General features: G+C 36.3%; 1 protein-coding gene across 3 annotated transcripts in view; it reads right to left on the minus strand.

The window, feature by feature from the left end:
• Positions 1 to 1,398: 1,398 nt before the first annotated feature.
• MTDH (metadherin) overlaps positions 1,399 to 22,504 on the minus strand; it is a 54,487-nt gene continuing 33,381 nt past the window's right edge. The window contains exons 6-13 of one of the 3 annotated variants that reach the window (XM_059893166.1): positions 22,147 to 22,383; positions 19,584 to 19,673; positions 17,527 to 17,625; positions 11,257 to 11,381; positions 8,148 to 8,255; positions 5,830 to 5,970; positions 3,819 to 3,975; positions 1,399 to 3,122 (exon numbers count right to left, since the gene is read on the minus strand). In XM_059893166.1, the coding sequence (XP_059749149.1) occupies positions 3,052 to 3,122; positions 3,819 to 3,975; positions 5,830 to 5,970; positions 8,148 to 8,255; positions 11,257 to 11,381; positions 17,527 to 17,625; positions 19,584 to 19,673; positions 22,147 to 22,383 (1,028 nt within the window). In that variant the 3' untranslated portion in view covers positions 1,399 to 3,051. The remainder of the gene's footprint in view (positions 3,123 to 3,818; positions 3,976 to 5,829; positions 5,971 to 8,147; positions 8,256 to 11,256; positions 11,382 to 17,526; positions 17,626 to 19,583; positions 19,674 to 22,146; positions 22,384 to 22,504) is intronic. The other 2 variants (NM_001046038.1, XM_005215619.5) reach the window with 2 other exon arrangements.

The raw sequence follows: 22,504 nt of genomic DNA on the forward strand, positions 1-22,504 counted from the left end.
GAATTGTAACGAGCAATTTAAACAAAACAAAAATGGCTTGTTTTATTTACAGTACTCAATGCATTTTACAAATAACATATTTGCATTCCCTAAGTCTGTTGGAAGGTAATTCCAGTTTGTGCAATGAGTTTATAGGAAAGTCTTAAGACATCTATTAGACATCTCAAGCCTAAATTCTAAAATTTGAAAGACATTTCACACTATATTAAGAGGATTGTTTTTAAGAAAAACTAAACTCTGTAGTTAAATATTGCCCTTCAGTATCTTTAACCCAAGTACAAACTGGATTAGTCTCTGAAATAATACCAACAGATTCAGATGACTTATTCCCACTCCCCATCCAATAAAATGCATGCGCAAAGGAAACACGGTCAATTACACTAGTGACATTTTATTTCAATACTTGTCTTTTGGACTCTCTCAACTGTTGTTTTGCTCAATGTAGGGTACAGAGAGGTAGGATTCCAGTCTGGGGAAGTCCTAACCCATTATTCCCTGCTCCAGGACAGGAAGGATTTTCACTAAGTATGGGGAGACAGGTCAGGATGAAGGCGTTTTATTTAAATAGTTTCTCTAGGAGGCTTTGTTTATTAATCAGAACAAGGATCCCCTTCAGGCCTGATAAAAGTTTTAAAGGGGTCACTTATGTCCCTACTAGTGGCTGGGGGAACGTCTAATCCAAGCCTCCAAAGGACGACAATTCTCCTCTTCCCCTCCTCCCTGGATTTTAATGTCTTTTGAGTTGATGCTGGAAAACAATCCCTCTGGTTCAGATGCCAGAAACTGCTTTCATGTCATAAACATTTATGGAACAAGTGGAGAGTGATGAACAATGAATGATGTTTTAACTGTGCAACAGCTTGCACCTCATGCATGTGTAAGAGAATGAACTGATAGTCATTTTAACACTCATAGCTGCCATCTCTTGAAATATAAAAGCCATGCCCTAGTTCTTGAGCCAGAGAGAAGGGATGGGTATTTATTTCCATCTCGGATCCACCCCAATTTAGAAGGGCACTTCTCTGTCTCTGCACCCATCTCCCCTCAAAAGAAGGTGTTTGTAACACCTGGCGTTGGTGGTTCAATGAGAGATACTAAGATGGAGAAATAAGAAGTCCGACATTCGACACAGCCAACACAATTCTAAGATAAAGAAATGGTGAGGTAGAGTTGAGAGAGTTCAATTTTTTGAGCATACATCTTTTGGCACATTCTAAAATTACACAGACTTCCTATTGAATTCTCCTTTGCTGATGCCTTTACAAAGTGCTGCAACGCAGGAATCCTTGGATCTCTTTAGGAAGCAGCTATATAAAGCTAATACAGTCATTTCAAGAAATTCACTCCTGGCACTTTAGCTTATTTATCCCGATACTGAAGCAAATAAAACCAGTGCTATCCATTTGTTGAATTTATTTAAACAAATCAATTTAGAAATATCAGAGAATTAAACAAAACTTCTGACATGTAAACATACTGCCGTGTTCCTGAAACAGATGTTAACACCTGATAAAAGTTAATAATCGCTTGTTAGGAAAGCTGTCCATTAATAAGGCCAGTCTTCAGCAAAACTGAAACCATTCTGTTTCTTTAGCTTTCCGGTGTGACAATGCAATACTATCAAACCACAATCAAATAGAAGAGACAGAACTGGATGGATAGATCAGTACCATTGGTTACAGCTGTTAAACAGTTTCATTCTGGCGCCACAGAAAAACAATTAAGCCAATCACATCAAGTAAGTCATGGCTTTTTTTCTTTATCACAATTCACTAAGTGATGTTAATTATGGTCCTTGTCAAACACGTTTGGTAAAGGCTATTTACAGTGTACATGGCTGAGCATGCACTATTTATAGTTACAAAGATACCTGCCAGTTTATTACAATAGAATTACACAGTGCCTGAAAACGGTGAAACGTCTCACACATCATTTCAATCAATACAGTTTCAAGCAGGAAACGTTCCTTATTTGATCACGATTGCAATAATTACATGAAAATTCTTATAAAAACACGAATCCCCTTCAAGAAATTGATGCATATTCTACGCACTACAGGTTAAGGCAGTAAAAAAATGTATTCCTGATAACTGGAGGTCTTGACAATGTCAATTAAAGCTGTCTGACTCTAGTTTTTCATTCTCCATCATATACTCAAAGTTCTGTCTGTATAACTAGTTTGTGAAAGATTTCACTTGTAAAGTCAAAAAAGTATTAGTAACGAAGAAGAATTGATGCTGGAAAAAGTAATTGCTAGGGAAAGGAAAAAAATGTAAGTTGGATTTTGCCTGAAAGTTTTCAAATCATACACAAGAGCATTATTTGTGAGCTGGAACCTTAAAAGTATAAAACAAATACATAGAGTTTACCTTTCTTAACTTAAAATATACTGTACTTTGAACAATTCAAGTAAAGTAAGACTATCAAAAAATAACTTCATAAGCCATACAAGTGTCAACTGCGTTTTGAATGTTTTAAGAACATTTTAAGAATTGTAAACTAAACCATGACAGTTTAGTTAAATAATAAATGACTTTTTATTTGCACTTGTGATTTCTTTAATACAAATTGCTACCAACAAATATGTAAAGATATGGCAGATTATGCATTTGATCAAAGCACTTTGATTTAAGCATAAAACAGATTCAAATGGTTTCAGTTCCGTGCATAAGATCCAAGAAGCTGCCTCCTAGTTTGCAGGCAGCCTTCTCTCTAATCAGAATCCTTTATTCCTTAGCTGCAGATGAGACAGGGCACAGCTGTTGTAAACAGGGCACTGCTGTACAGCCAGGATGATAACCCTAAGATCGCTCTCATCAGAGTGACCTTCCCAGCGTCTTCCAGCACTGCAGCGTGTTCTGCTGACCTCTTAATTTCATAAATTAACTTTCCTTTGATTCCATTTTTACGGTGGTTGTGTTCACAGTTTTGTTTTAAAAACTGGTTTAAATTTATATAAAACTCTGTACATGTTCACAAATTATTGCATAAACAGCATAATCTTCAAGACAGTGTTTGCAAACACATGTCCAATTCAGGAAGAAAAAAAATTCACGTTTCCCGTCTGGCTTTCTTCTTCTTTTTTATTTGTTTGGGAGATTCCCAACTAGTTTCAGACTTGGCTAAAAGGAAAAAAAAAAAAAAAAGAAAGGGAGAGCGAAAGAGACGTCAGGAGGATGGTAAATACTGTTCTGTTTCAAAAATACAAAAGCAATGTCGATAAAAACATGCTTTGAAATCCACTGCTAATGCCTCAAATTTTACGTTCTCATTTTCAAGTTCTAGTTACAGGTTTTTAGGTTATTCTCCGGCTGCCCTCCTCTCTTTTCCTCAATTTCAATGTATTATGTGGTTTAACCACACGGATGATAGTTCATCATTTTGACCTAAAAACCCACCACTTATAAGACTCAATCTAAGTAGCAAGAGTGAAAGCGGGCAAAGTGGACACTAAAGGCAGCTGAAGGGAGAAGAAGGGCGGGGAGGGGGCACGGCTTCAAGAACTTGTGCACAGAAAAAGGGAGGCACCCGGAGAGTAGGGGCAGGTACCAAGGGCTCCCTTGTGTATGTCCTTAGCCACCTACTCTGGCCTGAGTGACTTTAGCTCCCTGGTCCTCACAACTGAGCTCTGCAAGGTGCCCAGGAATCTAGGCTTTGCAGAGGAGGAAAGGGCTGCTCCAGTAGTCCTTTCATGGGGTCGCAAAGAGTGACAGGACTGAGTGACTGAACTGAACTCAGTAATCCTTTAGACTTCCAAGACAGTGACACCTATAAACAGTACAGAGAACACCAAAAGAACCAACATGAGGATTACTTACTCTGTGAAGGAGGCACGCTATTTTGCTTAGTATTTGACTTGGATTTATCTGTTTCTTGTAGCATCGGTGGCACTTGGGAAGAGCTTTTGTCAGAATCATTTTTTGATAAAATAACAGATGGCTCGGTAGAAATAGCAGGTGGAAGAGTCTTGATAGGCTATTTTGAAATAAAATTATCTTAGGTTTTCATTAAAAAAATCAAATGTCATAGTAATAACAAGAGGCTGCTCAGCTGAAATACAAAGAATGAATCATTTACAGCAGAACCACTACAACTCATGCCTGCCCTCTAGTGACATATAAGCAAATAAATCTTTAACTACAATATCCACAAATACAGGTTGAGATAAAAATGATTAAATGTGTAAAATTACAAGATGTCTACTGAATCTCAAAGAGGAGTGAATAATTCAGTTTTCATTAACTTTTACATTTGTCTTTTTCATTACAAATAACAGGATTTTTTCATGTGCTGGTATTCAATGGTTCTGTCCATTTTCCCACAAACTCTCACCTCCTCAAAAGCTTTTCTTGTAAAGTCAAAAATAGCAACTTTCTGAACTACCAGTAGTGACATCTCCTTTTCTCCTTCTCATGAGGTAGGGATATCTCAAGTAGCAGCAGCAGCAACAGCTTCAGTTTTCTCCCCAAGGAAAAAGATGGCCTCAGATAAAGCAGACTAGCTACTAGTCCTAATCTATTAAAGCAACTAGTAAAACTCAGGTTCAAATCTTCAGAGTTAGTGAGAGTCTGGTAGTGAAATTATAAATGCTCAGGGCCAAACTTGAGTCTCGCCTCTCCTCTCCAACCTGGGAGCAGAGCGGTCAACTAACTGATGTGCCAGAATGAGGCCGAACTGTTAATGAATGTTTAGGGCAGGTAAAGGACAGAAACTGTGGTATGTGGAGTGAGGCTGGAACAGATGAGTCAGAGATCATCTCATCCTTAAGCCGTATCTGTGACGATGATTCTGAGTACAGAAACAAGGGTAAGTCACACTTCTCTTGCCCCTTGTTCTTCTAGGCTCCATGAATTCAAAAAAGCAAAACAAGGAAGGAAACAAAGAGAAAGATGTGCGTGCCTAGGTAACTACCAGGACTCCTTTCTATTTCAGGTATCTGAAGCTGCATTTATGTCGCTTGGTTCAGTTTTATTAATGTTCCCTGTATTTATTACAAAGTTTTAGTACTCATTTTAAATCTCTTCCTACTCTCCATCCTCTCACTTCTCTATATTAAATCACAGAAGGACTCAAATACCCTTTACAAGGTGACTTCTGAAAATGACTTATCAAAATGTCACATGACCCTCTGCGGTCTTAATATTAAAGCTGTTTCATTAAATATGTAAGTGCCACCATAAAGGCAGGGATATTTTTTTCTGCTTTGTTCTCTGCTGTATCTCCAGAACTTTAAATACTGTGGGAGATTCTCAATACACATTTTGAATGAGAACCATGCACAATTTCATAGTTATTAATATTTCATGTATTTCTAAATGATACAACTTGCCAAATTAGAAATCAGACTTTAAAGCGCTATGGGCTTTGTGTCACTGGTCTAGGCCTTTTATAAAATGGTCCCTTCTGACATATCAAAATTTTCCACAGATGGCACACATTTTAAGATACTGCCACTACATTTAAAAAGATGCTACATTCTAGAGACTGGACCACAGTCATAATACATTATGTGCAAGCTTTTGGGAAAGTGCAACTACTCACATTTTCTGTAAGCCATCTATCTGTCCCTTGGATGCCTATATATTTAATAAGAAAAAGAAACCGTCTAGTGGCTTTCTCTAGTTTTGCTTCTGACAGCGGTAGGACTTGGGCCAACTTATTCAACTTCTCTACCCTCATTCATATGATGGGTTGTACCTCTTCTTTTCAGGTTGCTATGAGGGCAATTTGGTGTATTAAAAATGTTTAGCACGGTGTTTTAATAAAATATTAGTATTAATACAATTCTCCAGTCATCAGAATTTTATTTCTTGGATATCAAAAAGTTACCTGGCTATTTTTGATTAGTGCATCAGCTGGATCACTAGTGCTTATGGTCTTCAAAGAAAAAGCTTTTTCCTGTTTTGGACGGACTTTAGAGGTATTCACTGGAAGCTCTTCTCTAATCTCTTTTTCTAATTCTTCTGTGTCCTACAGAGAAAAGCAGTGCATTTATAAATCATTTCATGAATTAAAATATACTTGGTTTATAGTACCAATGTCCAGAAGATACTTCTCAGGAAGATAATTTTATTTCAGAAACTGCCCAATAGCTTAAAAGAGCATAAAAAAGTCATTATTATTAAAAGATTTTAAAAATCTCTGGTATGTTCATCATTCTTGTTTTCTTCAGGGATTTAAATCTTCTGTAAACTAAAAAGCAACACACTCACAACCTCGAATGGGAATCATTTAATTTACTAAATCAAACAAAAAACTAGTACTTTTTCCTTTTAGAAAAATTACATGGTGAATTAGTTGATATTTTAAGACTTTAGAAATAGCATTTCACTTAATGATTTCTTCAAGGCATGAAGAAGTCATTAAGTGAAATGCTATTGGAAAATCCCATGGATGGAGGAGCCTGGTGGGCTGCAGACCATGGGTTCACTAAGAGCCGGATATGACTGAGTGACTTCACTTTCATGCATTGGAGAAGGAAATGGCAACCCACTCCAGTGTTCTTGCCTGGAGAATCCCAGGGACGGGGGAGCCTGGTGGGCTGCCATCTATGGGGTAGCACAGAGTTGGACATGACAAGTGACTTAGCAGCAGCGGTAGCATAAGGCACGAAATATATATATATAAATGCATTTTCTAGATAAATTAAGCTTTCACAGTAGAAAGCTTAGGCATGTCATAAAATATCAAGGACAAATTTTTGATTTCCTCAAACTGTAGTTTTCTCAACTTTAAAATAAAATTTGTGTAGATAAATTCTAAAGTTCTTTCCAAGTTTAAACATTTTCATTCTTAGCCCTTTATAGACTTCTAAAAATACATTACATGCTTAGGTATGTGAAAGAAGTTATGAATAAGACTATATTAAATATGACATCATTGTAAATGGTAAGAAAGAAAAAAAATCCAAAATGTAATCACTTATGCATAGGCTAGAACTTCACAGATCTCATTTAATTCTCAAAAGCAACCTATGCAGTTAAGTAACTTGTGCAAAATACACCTAACAAAAAACTAGTAAATGGCAGAACAGAGAGATGAATACAAATTGACTTACTCTCTTATTCACTGTATATAAGTGAATTAAATACACTTAAATATATTTAAGTGATTATATACTTATTCACTGTATTTAAAAACACAGGACTTCCCTGGTGGTACAGTGGATAAGAATCCATCTGCCAATAAAGGGGACACGGGTTCAAATCCCTGGTCCGGGAGGTTTCCACATGCCAGGGAGCAACTAAGCCCATGTGCCAAACAACTACTGAGCCTGTGCGCCCAGAGCACGTGCTCTACAAGAAGCCACCAGTGAGAAGCTGGCACCACGACGAAGAGCAGCCCCCAGCTGCCCCAATCAGTTTGTGCGAAGCAACCAAGACCCAGTGCAATAATAAGAAAAAAAGAACACCAGCAAAAGAATTTTCACAATTTAATTAAGTAGGAAAATTACTATGTAGCCTGTTCTCTAAATATTTTGGCTATCTCTTACATTTAAAGGAATGAATACAATTAGCCACAAAGTTACAGATGAGAAACAAGATTTCCATAAGCTGCAATGTAATAGTGATAATGCTTTCAAAAACAAAGCCATGCATTTTTCTAGTAATCTAGTACACCTGAAATTAACCTGTTTTCATCTATATTAAAATCTAGAAATACTTTCCCAGATAGGAAAAGACCAAAGTTTCTGTTAAAAGCCAAAAATATCAGGAAAGGATACCAAGTGCAACAGCCAGCAAACTCAGAGTCAAGTGCAAGATACCCCTTGTTATGCACATGGCTTTCATAACTGTATTAAAGTTCTAACCTGCTAAATTCCACTGCTTAAAGAATTTCTGTTAAGTGTGAAATACCATAATATCTGTTTCATTTCACCATATAAACCCAAGTGCACTAATTTAGAATTTTAGTCAATTGCTTTTGGTTTATATCTTTGCTATGATTTTCTTTAGAGCAACAATCTTTTTATTACAGTATGATATATAAAATCTTTAAAACATTCTATGACTTTTCAAACACTAAGTAAATCTGATGTCTCACATCCTGTCTTTATATCTCCGCATTTTCCTAGCATCTACAAATGATCCTTTCATAAGTCAGTAGTAGGTGCTTAAGGAACGATATCTGTTGTTTTGATACTTTACCTGTGCAAGAGCGTTATCTTCACCTTGCTTCTTCTTTTTCTTTTTTTTCTTTTTAGATTTTCCGGTTGGAAGAGCTCCCTCTCCCTTTTCTTTATCATCATCTGAAACCTGATGTTAAAAGCAAAAGTACTGAAATGAATCAATGAAGTTTTCTTTATTCAGAATTTAGGAAATAATTTATTAGGTTTAGTCTTTTTCTCCCAAATTCTACATATTAGTAATAATAAAACTGAACTTAAATCACACACAAAGTAACAAAACTCTTCACTCTTCTATTTGTTTATGATAAACCCCTTTTTCTTACATCTTTCAATACTCACTACATGATAATTAGAGCTGTGCAAACCTTGGTTTTTAAAAGTTCATTTCATAGGTCATTCATTTTATTTAAACACAGAGCTATCTGCATTAAAATTGAATTTGACCCTGTTAAGACAACCACAAGGTACAGAGGAAGAGAAAGTATCTGTAAATTATATATCCAACAAAGGACCTGTATCCAGATTATATAAAGAACACTCAAAATTCAGTAATAAACAATCCAGTTGGAAAACGTGCAAAAGATATAAACAGGTATTTCATAAAGAGACTAGGAATGTTCTGCATCTTTAAAAATTTTTTATTGATATTTATTTTGGGGGCCATGCTGGGTCTTCACTGCTGTGTGGGCTTTTCTCTAGTTGCGGCGGGTGGGGGCTTCTCTCAAGTTACGGTATGTGGGTTTCAGTAGTTGTAGTTCTCGGGCTCTCTTGTTTTGTAGAATATGGGATCCTCCCAGACCAGGGATGCAACCCCTGTCTCCTGCATTGGCAGGTGGATTCCTCACCACTGAGCCACCAGGGAAGCCCTAGAAATGTTCTGAATCTTGACTGTATTAGTGTCAAGGTCCTGGTTGTGATATTGTCTTATTAGAGTTCTACAAGATGTTATCATTGGGGGCCCTTGGGTAAAGGGTACAGGTGTTTTTTCTCTGTATTATTTCTTGTAGGTACATGTGACTCTAAAATTACCTCAAAAGGCTTAATTAAAAAAACAAAACACAATGCGAGAAGGAATGTCATTAAAAATAATACTGTGCATGACAAAAATAGCACATTAGAATCTTGGTTAAGAGACATTCAGTCCAAGTGGTTACTAGCTGTGGAGAAACTTCCACAGAAGTTTTTACCACAGGCTCATAATGATGAAAATATCATATGAAAAGATGCATCCTTTGAAGGATATTCAGGTCATAAGGACTCTGGTCAGTCTGCTTTTCAGCCAATTTATAATCCAGCCATAAGAGAAATGTGTTTCCGTATGGTATGACACTATTTTTGTTCATGGGAAAAAGGCTGAAATTAACATCTTTTAACTCATGAAAAAATGGACATTCTGGGCTTCCCTGGTGGTCCACTGGTTAAGAATCCACTTTATAATGCAGGGGACGTGGGTTTGATCCTTGGTCTGGGAAGATCCCACATGGCGCTGAACAGCTAAGCCCGTGTGCCACTTTTCTAAGGCAAATCTACAAAACACGCCGCATCTAACACATCCCAAACTGAACCAACCACCTTTCCCCTCAGTTAACTAGCTTCTGTTTTCTCTGTTGGGAACACCACTTTCACCATCCCAGGTACCTAAGTGTTCTTCAAGTCATTTTTGATGATTCTCCAATCAATTCTAACCCCCATGTTCTGTTGATTTTGCTTCAATTAATTGTTTTCAAACCTCTCCCTTACTCTGTATACCATTGTACAGGTCTACTAAAACAATGTTTAGACTGGTGTTCTCATATGCCTCCATTCCTTTATCTACAGGCATTACCAAAGCAGCAAAAAAACCCCCCAAACCAAAACAACACCACCCTACAAAAACAAACAAAAAAATCCCCCAAAACAAAACAAACCACTTTAAGATTCTCCCATTATTTATAGGACAAAATCCAAGGTTTTTTGCATAGTATTCAAGGGTTTGTGGAATCTTCCCTCTGCTTTTCTCTCCAGTCTCATTTCTGACCCCTCTTTGCTATACATTATGCTCTTACCTCTGGGATGCCTTTGCTAAAACTCCAAAGTGCTTTCAGAATACCTAATATATTATAACATTACCATTATCTTCTAGAGTGCTGGTCTCCTTCCTCTCCTCCCTGCCTGGAGTGTAGGCTCCTTGAAGGCAGTAATTATATTTTGTTTCTCTACTGGCACAATATCTGACCCATGGCAGATGCAATTAATCTTTGTTGAATAATAATGGCCCTATTATCTTCTCTTTGACTTTTTTTTTTAATAGAAAAACTAGCAGAAAAGTTCAAACAGTAGCTTAGTGTCTCTTGTAAATACCACTTCCATTCTTTTTCAAAGTTATCAACTTAGTTTATTATCTCCTGCCCTGATTTATGTAATCAAAATAGTACAAAATAGGCTCCAAAATCATTCTTCTCAATTTTCTGCAATATCCAGCCTAGTTTTTCTAACCTCAGCAATGAACAGGTTATCCCCGGTTTGAAAGCTGTCCTAGGTTCTCATCCTAGGTTCTCATTACTTAACGAATTCCATAAAACTGTGGCAATGTACATCATTCGCTTCATCTATTTACTAAATACCAAACATGTTGCTAGAGCTACAAAAACAGGAACTTCACAGTCCCTTTCCTTAAGGAATGAAGCCTAGAAGGGGAAGGCTGACATATAAACCACTGATCCTACCACCAGTCGATTCCACACGTGTATTGTTCCTCCCCATCAAACATGTTACTTTCCTTGGTCCCTTTCTCATAATGTTCTCAGTCTTATCTTGCTATGAAGCTTTCCTTAATTTTTTACTGAGAACCAATCTGCTTTTATCTAAACACACCAAGAGTTGGTAGGCTGATATAATAATTCTGGTAAGAGGACAGGAATTGTGCGTTTGTTTTCTTATCAGTATATAATAGTGCTTTCCACACAGAATCCTCAATAATCTGTGGAAAGAAGAAACAGTAATAGAGAGAAGGCATGCGACCCTAAGATGATTGAAGCTAGTACGATTAGAATGCCTCTCTGAAGCAATTCGACCCCTGGATACATTAATAATTCCAATACAGCCGGATGCACAGAGAAATAAACATATCCACCGATCCTTTTACTCACTTTTTGATCATCAGGAATTGGTTCCTGGGACTTCAGAAGTGAGGCTCTTTCTTCATCTACCCAGTTCCCCCACTCTTCTGCTGGCGCATTCCAATCAGAACTGGGATCAGCAGAAGACAGACCATCTAAAATTTAACAGTGTGAATCAGGTTATCTGTCATTTCTGCCAAAAACCAAATGCAAAACCCCAACTTCTTTATGTTGAACTAAGCTGTAATTTTAAACTATTACTCTTCTTCCTCCCAATCACATTTTAAGAGTTAGGAAAAACCCCAGTAACACTAGATGCAATGACTAAGAAACTCCAGAAAACGTGTTAATTAACCATTTATTCCATTCTTCCTACTTCCTTTTTTATCAAAGGAACTTTGTCTCCTGAATTTGCTTTCTTTTCATTGTGTATGTCTAACTATAAGAAGGACTTGGTCATTTTTTTTGTTTTCTGATTCTTCCCCCCAGGGTACAAAATGAGTCTTTAACAGAAGTGCCAAAATCACACTCTTCCCCTCCTTATGAACTATTTCAAGATTAGGTTCTTCTTCAAGTTCACCAAATCATGCAGAATATTTAACCTCTTCCTTTTCTCCTCTTTTTAAAAATACTTAACTTGTACCTTACAGTTTTTTCAGATTATTCAATGCTACTTACATCTTTCCAAATATGTGAGTCATTTTTAGGGCTTCTATCACCCTATTCTCAAGAACAATTTTTTTTTTTTTTTTAAAGAAAAAAAATTTAACCTAGACTTTCATACACATCCATGTATACACCCATGACTACTTAAACTGTCAAGATAACAGAAGTTAGGCTTTATTTGTAAATGGTTAGCAAGTCATCCTAACATTGTTCTTTACTAGGGAAAAAAACCAAAACAAAACCCTGACTTTTGCCCAATTAATGCCAAATGCTACTTTCCCCAAATATTAAATTCGTATATACTTCAGTCTGTTTCTGGAATTTCTGTTCCATTCATCTATTCCTGGGATAGTGGCATACACAATGTAATTCTGTATGCATTTTAACATCTAGAAAAAAAAATCTGCCTGTATTTCTCTTATTTTCTTCACTATTCTTATTTTTCCACATGAATTCTATTATTTTTGTTTAGAGGGGAAGTACTATGATACATCTTCATGAAGACTTTTGAAAAGTCTGTGTTTCACAAAAATATGTAATGATCTGGGAAAATGCTCATAGAAAAAAAAAAGGCAGACAAAACTGTCTGTGCTTCATGATCCCAAATTTATATGAGGAAGAGATTAAGGAATACATTAATAATAGGTACATCTTAACAATGGAGTTACAGGAATTTCATCTTATTAAGTATAAGAACTTGAGCTAGACAGGTAACAGAGATACAAAAATGAGTATGACAAGAGGCCTTCCCACACGGAGCTCACAGTCAGTCTACTCAGGGATGAAGTACAACAGACAGGTTAAGTAGAGTGACAGATTCTGTTATGAGAAGCGCAGAAAGGGAGAAGAGGGACTAACCAGTGGAGGATGGGGAGAGACTGAAAACGTAAGAATTTACGGTCCAGTACAGGAAAAGCATGGACAAGTGATTACTAGTGTGAAATGTATTACAAAAAAGGAAGTTCCTTTCTATGTTTCTATATTTACTACTACAAGCAGGTATCCAGAGCCAGTATCACATAGTAACAGCATAGAGGCTAAGACTTTAAGGTGTCTTAAGAGTCAAACAGACCTATATTTGAATATTGCTCTACTACTTAATAACTATGTAATTTGAGTCACATTTCTTAATCTTAACGGGCTATGTACCAACTTCATAGGATTGTTGAAAGGATTATATAAGATACGTGTAAAGCAATTCATGGAGAAGGCAATGGCACCCCACTCCAGAACTCTTGCCTGGAAAATCCCATGGACAGGAGAGCCTGGTAGGCTGCAGTCCATGGGGTCGAGAACAGTCGGACACGACTATGCGACTTCACTTTCACTTTTCACTTTCATGCATTGGAGAAGGAAATGGCAACCCACTCCAGTGTTCTTGCCTGGAGAATCCCAGGGACGGGGGAGCCTGGTGGGCTGCCGTCTATGGGGTCGCACAGAGTCGGACACGACTGAAGCGACTTAGCAGTAGCAAAGCAGTTCAGAACAATGCAGTAAGTGCTTAATAAATGGTATCCACTTCTTTTATACATTATTGATGACTTTAACAATAGAAAGCCAGTTTAAAAGTTATCAGGCATATACAATTAATTTATTTCTCACAATCCTATAAATCTCCCAGTAAGATACACTTGGTTATGTCTTAATGTAGAAGTCATTTTTATAAGTAAAAATGGATCTAGTAGATGTCTGGAACCAACTGCTCACCTTACACCAAGCATTTATTAACAATATTTTTAGGAGATTTCAATGTCAAAGTTGTCAATGATTTTGCTTAACCCTCACAAATAAGAAACCTACATTTGGAAAACTGGTATTCATAAACCAAGTCTCTTAAGGCCTCTTATCAGGAAAAAACCCTTTGTCAAGAAAAGGAAAAAAAAAAAAGTTTAAGCAAATGGGGCTTCCTTGGTGGCTCAGTGATAAAGAATCCACCTGCCAACACAGGAGATGGGTTCAATCTTTGGGTCAGGAAGACCCCCTGGAGAAGGAAATGGCAATCCACTCCAGTATTCTTGCTTGGGAAATCCCACGGACAGAGGGGCCTGGAGGGTCCATGGGGTTCCAAGAGTCAGACGCAACTTAGCAACTAAACAAGAAAAACATAAACTCTTAATAAATACGGTAGTGGTGCAGGGGTGGTGAGGGATAAAAATCTAATTAATAAAGTACTTGGTAAAATTATTATTTTTTAAAGGTTTAGACAACCATAAAGCTTGAGGAATAACTGTAGCCCATGCTTCAACTTCTATCAGAACATTAACAGAAACATAAATTTCTACTTGCTTTATTAAAGCTTGATGGTGATTTTTCCATGTTTATTGATTTCAGGTTGGTATACTTATCTATTTTTTGCGGCTACGTTGTGAGTCGAGGCGTGTGGGATCTTAGTTCCCCAACCAAGTACTGAACCTGTGCCCCCTGCAGTGGAAACTACTGGACCACCTTTTAAATTAACTGGAGATCAGATGAAACTGCTTCCTACCCCTGCCCCATTTGTAGGATTTTAGTTCCCAGATCATGGACCGAACCTGGGCTCTAGGCAGTAAAAGCACAGAATCCTAACCCAAACAAAACTACTTTAAAACAACAGGTCAATCACTTAAGCCTAAAAATTGTCACCAGGTGACTTCTCAATGCATAATTCTTAACAGTTCATGGGCCTAATGTAATAAACTTCTTAGACAGTTTCCTTGAAATTGTGTAGTATAGTTTCATTCACAGCATAGTTCTCTCCAATTATAATTTCTCACTTCTTAAAATTCTTCCATTAGTTTGCTAAAGTGTTTCCAAAGAACTGTATTAGCTGTCTTTTCAAAATGGTAGGAAATATTTCTCCATTTAATCTGCTTGTGAAACAATGTTTTAGGTTTAAGCATATCACAGCTGTTCTCCTTTCTATTTCAGTAATAACGTGGCTGTCAGTTGTTTCTGGTCAAAACGTAATTCAGCATTAACTCTAATAAAACAAAACAATTATGTCAGAAAGACATTCTCCAGTGTTTGTATTAGATAATACAAATTAACCTCACTGAGTCGACTATGCTCCTAAAAGACAATCAATAGTACCACAACACTTACTGAATATTTACCATGTATCAGGCAGTGTTCTAAGAGCTTTAAGTCTGTGAGGGAAGAAATATTATTTACAGATGATGAAACTGAAACACAGAAAAACAAGGTAGCTAAGATTCAAACTCAGGTAGTCTGTTCTCAAAGCTCACGCTCTTAACCTCTTCACCATGGGGCCATTAATTCTTTCTCATGTGTCAACAAACGCAAAATTCTATTCAAAATCTGACTTTTTATAGGGGTTATGATATTGTTCCTTTATGATCAAGATAATTGACAGATTAACAGCTGCCTTTAAAAGACATTATCTTCCGTACTTTAGCATCTTAATTTTATTTTTTAAATTATTTCGGCTGCAAGGCAGGAACTTAGTTTCCTGACCAGGGATCGAACCTGTGCCCCATGCAGTGGGACTGTGGAGTCTTAACCACTGGATCACCATGGAAGTCCCAGCATCTTAACTTTATATTCAAGTGCTTCAATAAATTCAGTGCCTTTCTGCCAGATAATGATATCTATGCCTCAAACCAGAGGGTCAATATATTACTCAAATCACACTGTTAAATAATATATATACTTTGTGGGATCCGTAATCTCAAATACTTCATGAATTCTATAAATTTAGAAGGAATGACTAAATTCACTGAGTACCAAAATTAGTGACATTAAAGAAGGTAGCACAAAAAATAATTCAGAGAAAATGCAGTTAAAGAGGAACTGAGGACTTAAAAGACTGCCAATACAGCATAACGAACAAAGAAAGTGTTCTTAACACTTATTACTTTAAGAATAGAGTCCCATGGATATGTTTATTTTTAAGGATAAAATAGTAGAGCTATTGTGTCCAAGCAGTGAAGCCTAGAGCCCTGCTTGCTCAGTTTTTCTCAGCTTTAACCACAGCTTTAATCTAACAGCTGCCCACGACACCTCAGTGCTATTTTCTTACAATCACTACCCATCAGTCCTATAATCATTCCTCAAGTCTATTTTGCACATAGCTGTTCATTCTTCCCAAAGCACAGGTAAGGCTTTTTTCCCCTCTAAAAATTGCTTTCACATCCTTATAATACTTTGTATTTATCTGATACTTTATAATTTTCAAAGAACTTTCACGTTCATGCAATATCTCATTAAAACCTCGTAACACTCTATGGAAATAGATATGAGAGACTATTTGCTCTATTTTACAGGTCAGTTAATTTAGATTCCAAGATAAGTGACAAAATTCAACACATATGAGTTACTACTTTTTAAAGTCAGGATTAGAACTAGGATCTACCTTCTAAACTAGTATTCTGACCCTTACCTCCCTTACCGTCAGCGGACGGTAAACAATCTGCCTACAAATGCAGGAGACCTGCGTTTGATCCCTGGGTGGGGAAGATTCCCTGGAGGAGGAAACAGGAGCTCACTCCAGTATTCTTGCCTGGAGAGTTCTAAGGACAGAAGAGCTGGCAGGCGACAGTCCATGGGGGTCACAAAGAGTCAGGTTAGACACGACTGAGCGACTAACACTCAAGGCTTTTCACAGTATGGTCCTTCGTAATTTACCTTTCCAACCTCATCTCCCTCAACCTCTAAGAATTATGCTTCAACTAATCTAACAGAGACCAGTCTAAGACTAATTTTCAGACTATGTTTCAAACCTACCTTCGTGATTACTATCATCACCAAGGCTGTACATGTAGTGGTTACGAGCATAAACTCTGAAGCCAGACTACCAGTTTGATACCTGCTCCTCCAACTTAACTGTGTGGCTGGGGAAAATCAGATAACTTTTCTTTGTTTCAGTTTCTTTATCTGGAAAGTGTGGGGGGGAAATAATACCTACAATAGAACTGTACTAAACAAACTAATAATAGACATAAGACTCAAACTGCTTAGATCAGTGTCCGGCACAGGCAGGTGTTTGCCGTTATTGTCAGCATTGCTGCTGAACCTCTGTGTAACGCACTGCCCTAAGCACTGAAAGAAAGAAAGGCAAGCAGAGTTCCTGTCTTCAGAGGGTTTTCAATTCTAAGACGTGAGGTTGTGGGGGAAAAAATGTTTTTTTAAAATGAAGATGGTATGAGCTTTCTGAACATAAAAATCATATTCTTTTCCCCTTTCTCTTTTTTGTGACTCTTGCCTTTAACTTTCTTATGCTTCTATTGGAAATTAGACGAAGAAAATGGTTTTCTACCAACATAAAAACCTGCATACCTCACAAATTCAAAGCCATTCTTACATATTCTATTCACTCTAGTATATTAAAACTAGGGAAACAAATAGAACATTTATTTAAAACAAACAATTTTAAAAACTATAAAAACTACAGTGCAACTGTAAGAAAACTTCATGTTTAAATATTGCCTCAATCATGAAAACTGAATTTAGTTTTCTTTTTTTAAAATTCTACAGGTATTTAATAATCGGTTTGTAGTATACATTTGGTATTAAGTTATACTGCTATGACCTAAAAGGTGAAAAATTAGATTTAAAATTAAAACATAAACATGAATTCAGGGTGCTAGAAAGAAAATTCTGAAAACAAAACAAAAGTAAACTAATAAAAGGACATACTTAACCCAGACCATTCATCATCGATATAGGGTTGATTACGGCTAACATCCCACTGATAATCAGAAGTGGTAGACTGAGAAACTGGCTCAGCGGTAGACCCTTAAATGAAAACGAATGCAATAAAATTAAAAATGGAAATTTCTAATGATGTTTCATAACAATAGTTCTATACTTTGCACACGAAGATTTAATTATTTTTCATTTCTCCTAAAAGGAAAAATTCAGACATTAGAAAAAGAGTTAAGATAAAGTAGAATTGAGGGTAATTTTAGATTAAGCATGATAATCACTAGATTGAATTCACTGACCAGAAATCTATTTTTTCCCTAGTACCGATCCATTAGATTTTATCTTTTATAATATATACTTCAAATTGGCTATCTCCAAATTTCAAGTCAAAAAAATTTTATTTTTCTTAATGAAAAGTAATAAAGCATTAAAAAAAAAATCCTAGATGTTTCAGAATATCCCTATATCCTTAGAACTGTGAAGGAGAGAACTAGAAAATGTCTGAGTTCGCTAGAACTTTCTAAGGAAAAAGACAAAAGAAATAGATGATATTTAGACAAGTGAGGCAGAAAGAAGCCAAAGAGAATTTAGAGAGTTGTGCCGGCGGTTTGGAGACCAAGTTAAGTTCAAGCGCACTTACAGAGAAGAGAAAATTATCTCCTAAATTTTTTGTCTTCATTTCTCTGGGAGGTGGGGAACAGGTGTGGTGAGTGGGAGTCACACTGCCCGTAAGCAGTGTGATGAAAGCTGTGGTCAGACTACTGTCCAGGACTTCCACAAAATTCTGCTTACAGTTTTCAGGGCATACACATTCGAAGATGTTTGGCTCTACTGACATAAGCTCATTTTAGCATGGAAATGTAAAGCAGTGCTTCTCCATCAGGGATTCATATACCCTGGACCTTCTGCATCAGAATTTGCATGTGTTTTGGAGTCCTTCTTAGGTGACTCTGATACTCACTTTGGATTCAGAGCCACTGATATAAAGAAAGGGTTAAGAATATGTTTGTATAAGACACTTAGCCATAATCACTTCCTTTCATAAAAGTCTTCACAGATTTTCAGTTGGTTGTAGATTAGCTTACCACTAACATGCTTGACATAAACTCAAAATGGTTACATATTTTAAAAATAAACAACAACCAGAACAACCCTATAAAATTCATATATAATTAGCACATTAGTTGCTTAGAAAGACTATAGTAACACTGTTGCTATTTCTTTAGCAGCTTTCTCTGAATATATGGAGAGAACAGCATCCCTGTTGTACAAAGTCACCAAATGAAGGAAGAAATTAACTTGTACCTCTGGAACTACAGTGGTACCTCTGGAACTACAATGTAGCCTGTAAGACTGGGGGTTGGTAAATCACAACTCATAAGCCAAATCTAGCCACCCCCCTTTTGGTAGGTGCCCAGGAGCCAAGAACAGTTTTTATATTTTTAAATGGTTGAAAGAAAGAGAACAAAATTTCACCCAGATACACTCATCTGGTTTATGCATTGCCTCTGGCTGCTTCCCTGCTACAAAGGCAGAATGGCCCACATTGCCTAAAATATTTATTATTGGGCCCTTTACAGAAAAAGTTTGCTGACCTCTCTTCTAGACTAGTGATTCCAGACGCTGTGGAACTACATGATCAGCACACTGGGACCATGAATTATTATTGATAAATGGCATATCTATGTAAGTAATGCTGGATTGATGGTAGTTTGGTTAGTAATAATGGAATAAACTAGTAACAGAAGTGTCATGACTTTGAAGGAAGGCCTTCTATTAATATTTGCACTCGTCTGCATGAGTGCCAACATGCTTTCAGTTATGTTAGGCCACAGAATCTTCCTATCTACACAATAAAAGGAACTAAGCCACCAGCAGTAAGAGTTTAGGTCTTCCGCTCTCCGTTTCAAGGCCTTTGCTACTTTATGTTGTTTATCTATAATTTATTTGGCTAGTAGTACTTGACTCTGATTATTTTTTCAAAGAACAAGTGCTAAAATTAAACAGAAAATTTTTTGTTAACTAAATGAAAGACTGTTTTCACATACCAGAAACAGCAGAGTTAAGTGTGAGAGATGCAAAAGAAGCAGAATTCTGTTCAGAGGTATTCATTCCCCTATCCACACTAGACCAAGCAGCTGTTAAAATAAAGAACGTCACTTGGAACCTTCAATTTGCAATGAAACTTGAAAGACACGTAAAGATTTAAAACTATGATAATAATATTTAAAGATACCCTGAGAGATCAGAACCACCTAGTACAGTAATAGTGGCTGTTCATTGAATGTCTGTTATGTACTGGGCTCTTGACACCAAATACCTCTAATCCTTAGGGCAACGCTGCTAGGCAAAGTTTCAGAGCAGTTAAGTGACTTGCTGACAGAAAACACCTGAGCCAGCCTGGAACCAGAGCCAACTTTCCAAGTCCATGTTTTCTCTACTATGGCAACACAGCTGATTGTGCGCCACAATGAAGCTACTACTAGCCTGGATCAGGCACTGAAACTTGGTACTTGACTCTCATTCTAGCCAATCCTTTAAACTACTTAAATATGAGGTTCACAAAGGTTCAATAACTAGTCTAATCTCCATAAAAGCTAGTATGTGGAAAAATAGGGATTCGTACCAAATTACTAGGAACATGCTCATTCCACTATACAATGATATCTTCTCAACATTTTTAAAGCAATTTCCTACTTACATATGAGTATTTTTAGGAACATATACATCTATGAGGGCAGTCACATCTGCCTCTTCTCAGAAACTAACTGCAACCCTCATTTAATACAGTTCCTTTCAATTTCAATAAAGGTCCTAAATCCATCTAGGCAGGAACTCTAATCTGATGCTTAATTTTTATCTACAGCAACATTATGCAAGTACTACCATCTAATTTATGTCCTAATTATGATAACACTATATAGCTTTTACAAGTAAATTACAAATATCTCAAAAGGTCATAGTTCTAAAGATTACTTGATTAAACATGACCATTTCTTTTATTAAGTGTGAAAGGATGCTTTATACCATAGAAAGTTATTCTTTTATCACTGCTAGAATGAGGCTAGGAATTTAGGGACTGTCTTTTACAAAACAAATTTTGATATTTCTACACAATTTTTGGACACTGCAGGGGGAGAGAGAACAAACTTAAGAACAATATTAGCAAATGATCTGAGGTTTGTTTCTTGGGGATGTTGCTCAACTTGAGTTTTTCTAAGCTTGGAAGTGATGGGAAAAGCAAATAACATAGGAAGAAATAGTTTTTTCTACTTAAACACTAAAAATTCTGTAATTATCAATCCCCCAAACTAAAATAAACCTGCAATGAGCATAACAGAAAAGATATGTTTAATGCACAAGGAATTACAAATTAAAGCACAAAAAACAAGAGGCTATTACACAAATGGGCAAAGAACATGAATAAACAATTTATGAAAGAAATAGAAATGATCAAGAAAGTTGCGAAAAATATTCATCCCCATTAGTGGTTTAAAAAAGTTAATCAAAATAATTTATGTATTTTTTTCTTATTAAATTAGAAAAGATTAAAAAAAAAGAATAGTCAACCTTGGTAATATACATATGATAAATGACACTCATACTGATGCTGACAGTATAAATTAGAACTTTCCTAGAAAATACTTTGACAACATGTCGTAGAGCATTGCAAACATTCATATTTCCTTTAATCCAATCACTTTCAAGAATCTCTCCTAAAGAAGTAACCCCCAACAAATATATTCACTACAACATCATTTATATTTCTTTTAAAAAAAGGAAAGTTATTTCTCTGATAATGTAGGAACAGTGATTGTCTATGCTATGCTTACACAATATATTATAGGATCATTAAATGAAATACAGAAAGTAAAGAAAATGTTTGAGGTACAATATTAAGTGAGGGAGGAGGAAAACAAAAATGCACACATGATTTGGATTATGGGGGGAAAAAAAGAAAATACTGAACTTGTACACAGGAAAAAAAAAGAAGACCATAAGGAAAGGCCGTCACTGGGTGATATGATTTAAGAGTAGGTTTTTCCTTCTCTTTTTTGCAGTTTTTCATATTAAATATGCATCCGTTTTCTATCACACACACAACCTGAAATTAAGTTGCTTTTAACTTGAAGGCTCTAAACAGAAATAAGGCTCTAATAGTCTTTATCTTTAGAATCTAGGGGAAAAATTAATTAGCAACAGCCATTTTGTAGACTGTAAAACAGTATATAAAATTGATGCTAGAAACTGTACCTCCATTTATTACTTTTATTTAAACTCAATAGTAGTACTGTTGAAATTAATCTAGAAGTCTGCTCACACATTACACTTATTATAAGACTAAAAATACACAATTATACTAGTTAGCTACACTGATAATCAAACGTGATAAAAGCACATGAAAGCATTAAGAGTAAATAATGAATGCTATTATTCACTTATTTAATTCCCAGTTTGCTCCATGTGAAGGATCTGAGATGAGTTAATCATTTTCTTTCTGTACAGCTTGACTAATTTTTCTACCAATGGATCTGTTTTTCATTCTTGGAAAATTTTAAATGTACCAGATAAGCATTTTAAACTAGCTTAAAATTTTCTAACAGCTCTTACCAATGCCAGAAAATATTGATCGGTCATTCCAACTCCTTCCCCAGTCTTTTCCATTTGCATTAGCATCTCCAGTGTCTTGACCCCAAGCAGATGGCTCGGTTTTCCTCTTGCCTGCAGGAGCAGGTGAAACAGAGTTCCACTTCTCCTCACCTGCACTGATCTGTGAGGAGAGTTTCATAGACTTTTCATTCCAGCCTCCTCCATTTATAGTGAGGTTTTCATTCAATCCTGGAGAAACTTAAAGAAGAGAAAACAAAGATTAAAAATGGATACATGACTCCTTGTTAAAACTGGAGTATTTTCAAATTTCCATAATCGCCTGGCTTACATCTATCACTCATTTTCCCCCTACTGTCCT

Source organism: Bos taurus, chromosome 14, assembly GCF_002263795.3.
Source record: "Bos taurus isolate L1 Dominette 01449 registration number 42190680 breed Hereford chromosome 14, ARS-UCD2.0, whole genome shotgun sequence".
In the NCBI taxonomy this organism is placed as follows: Eukaryota; Metazoa; Chordata; class Mammalia; order Artiodactyla; family Bovidae; genus Bos; species Bos taurus.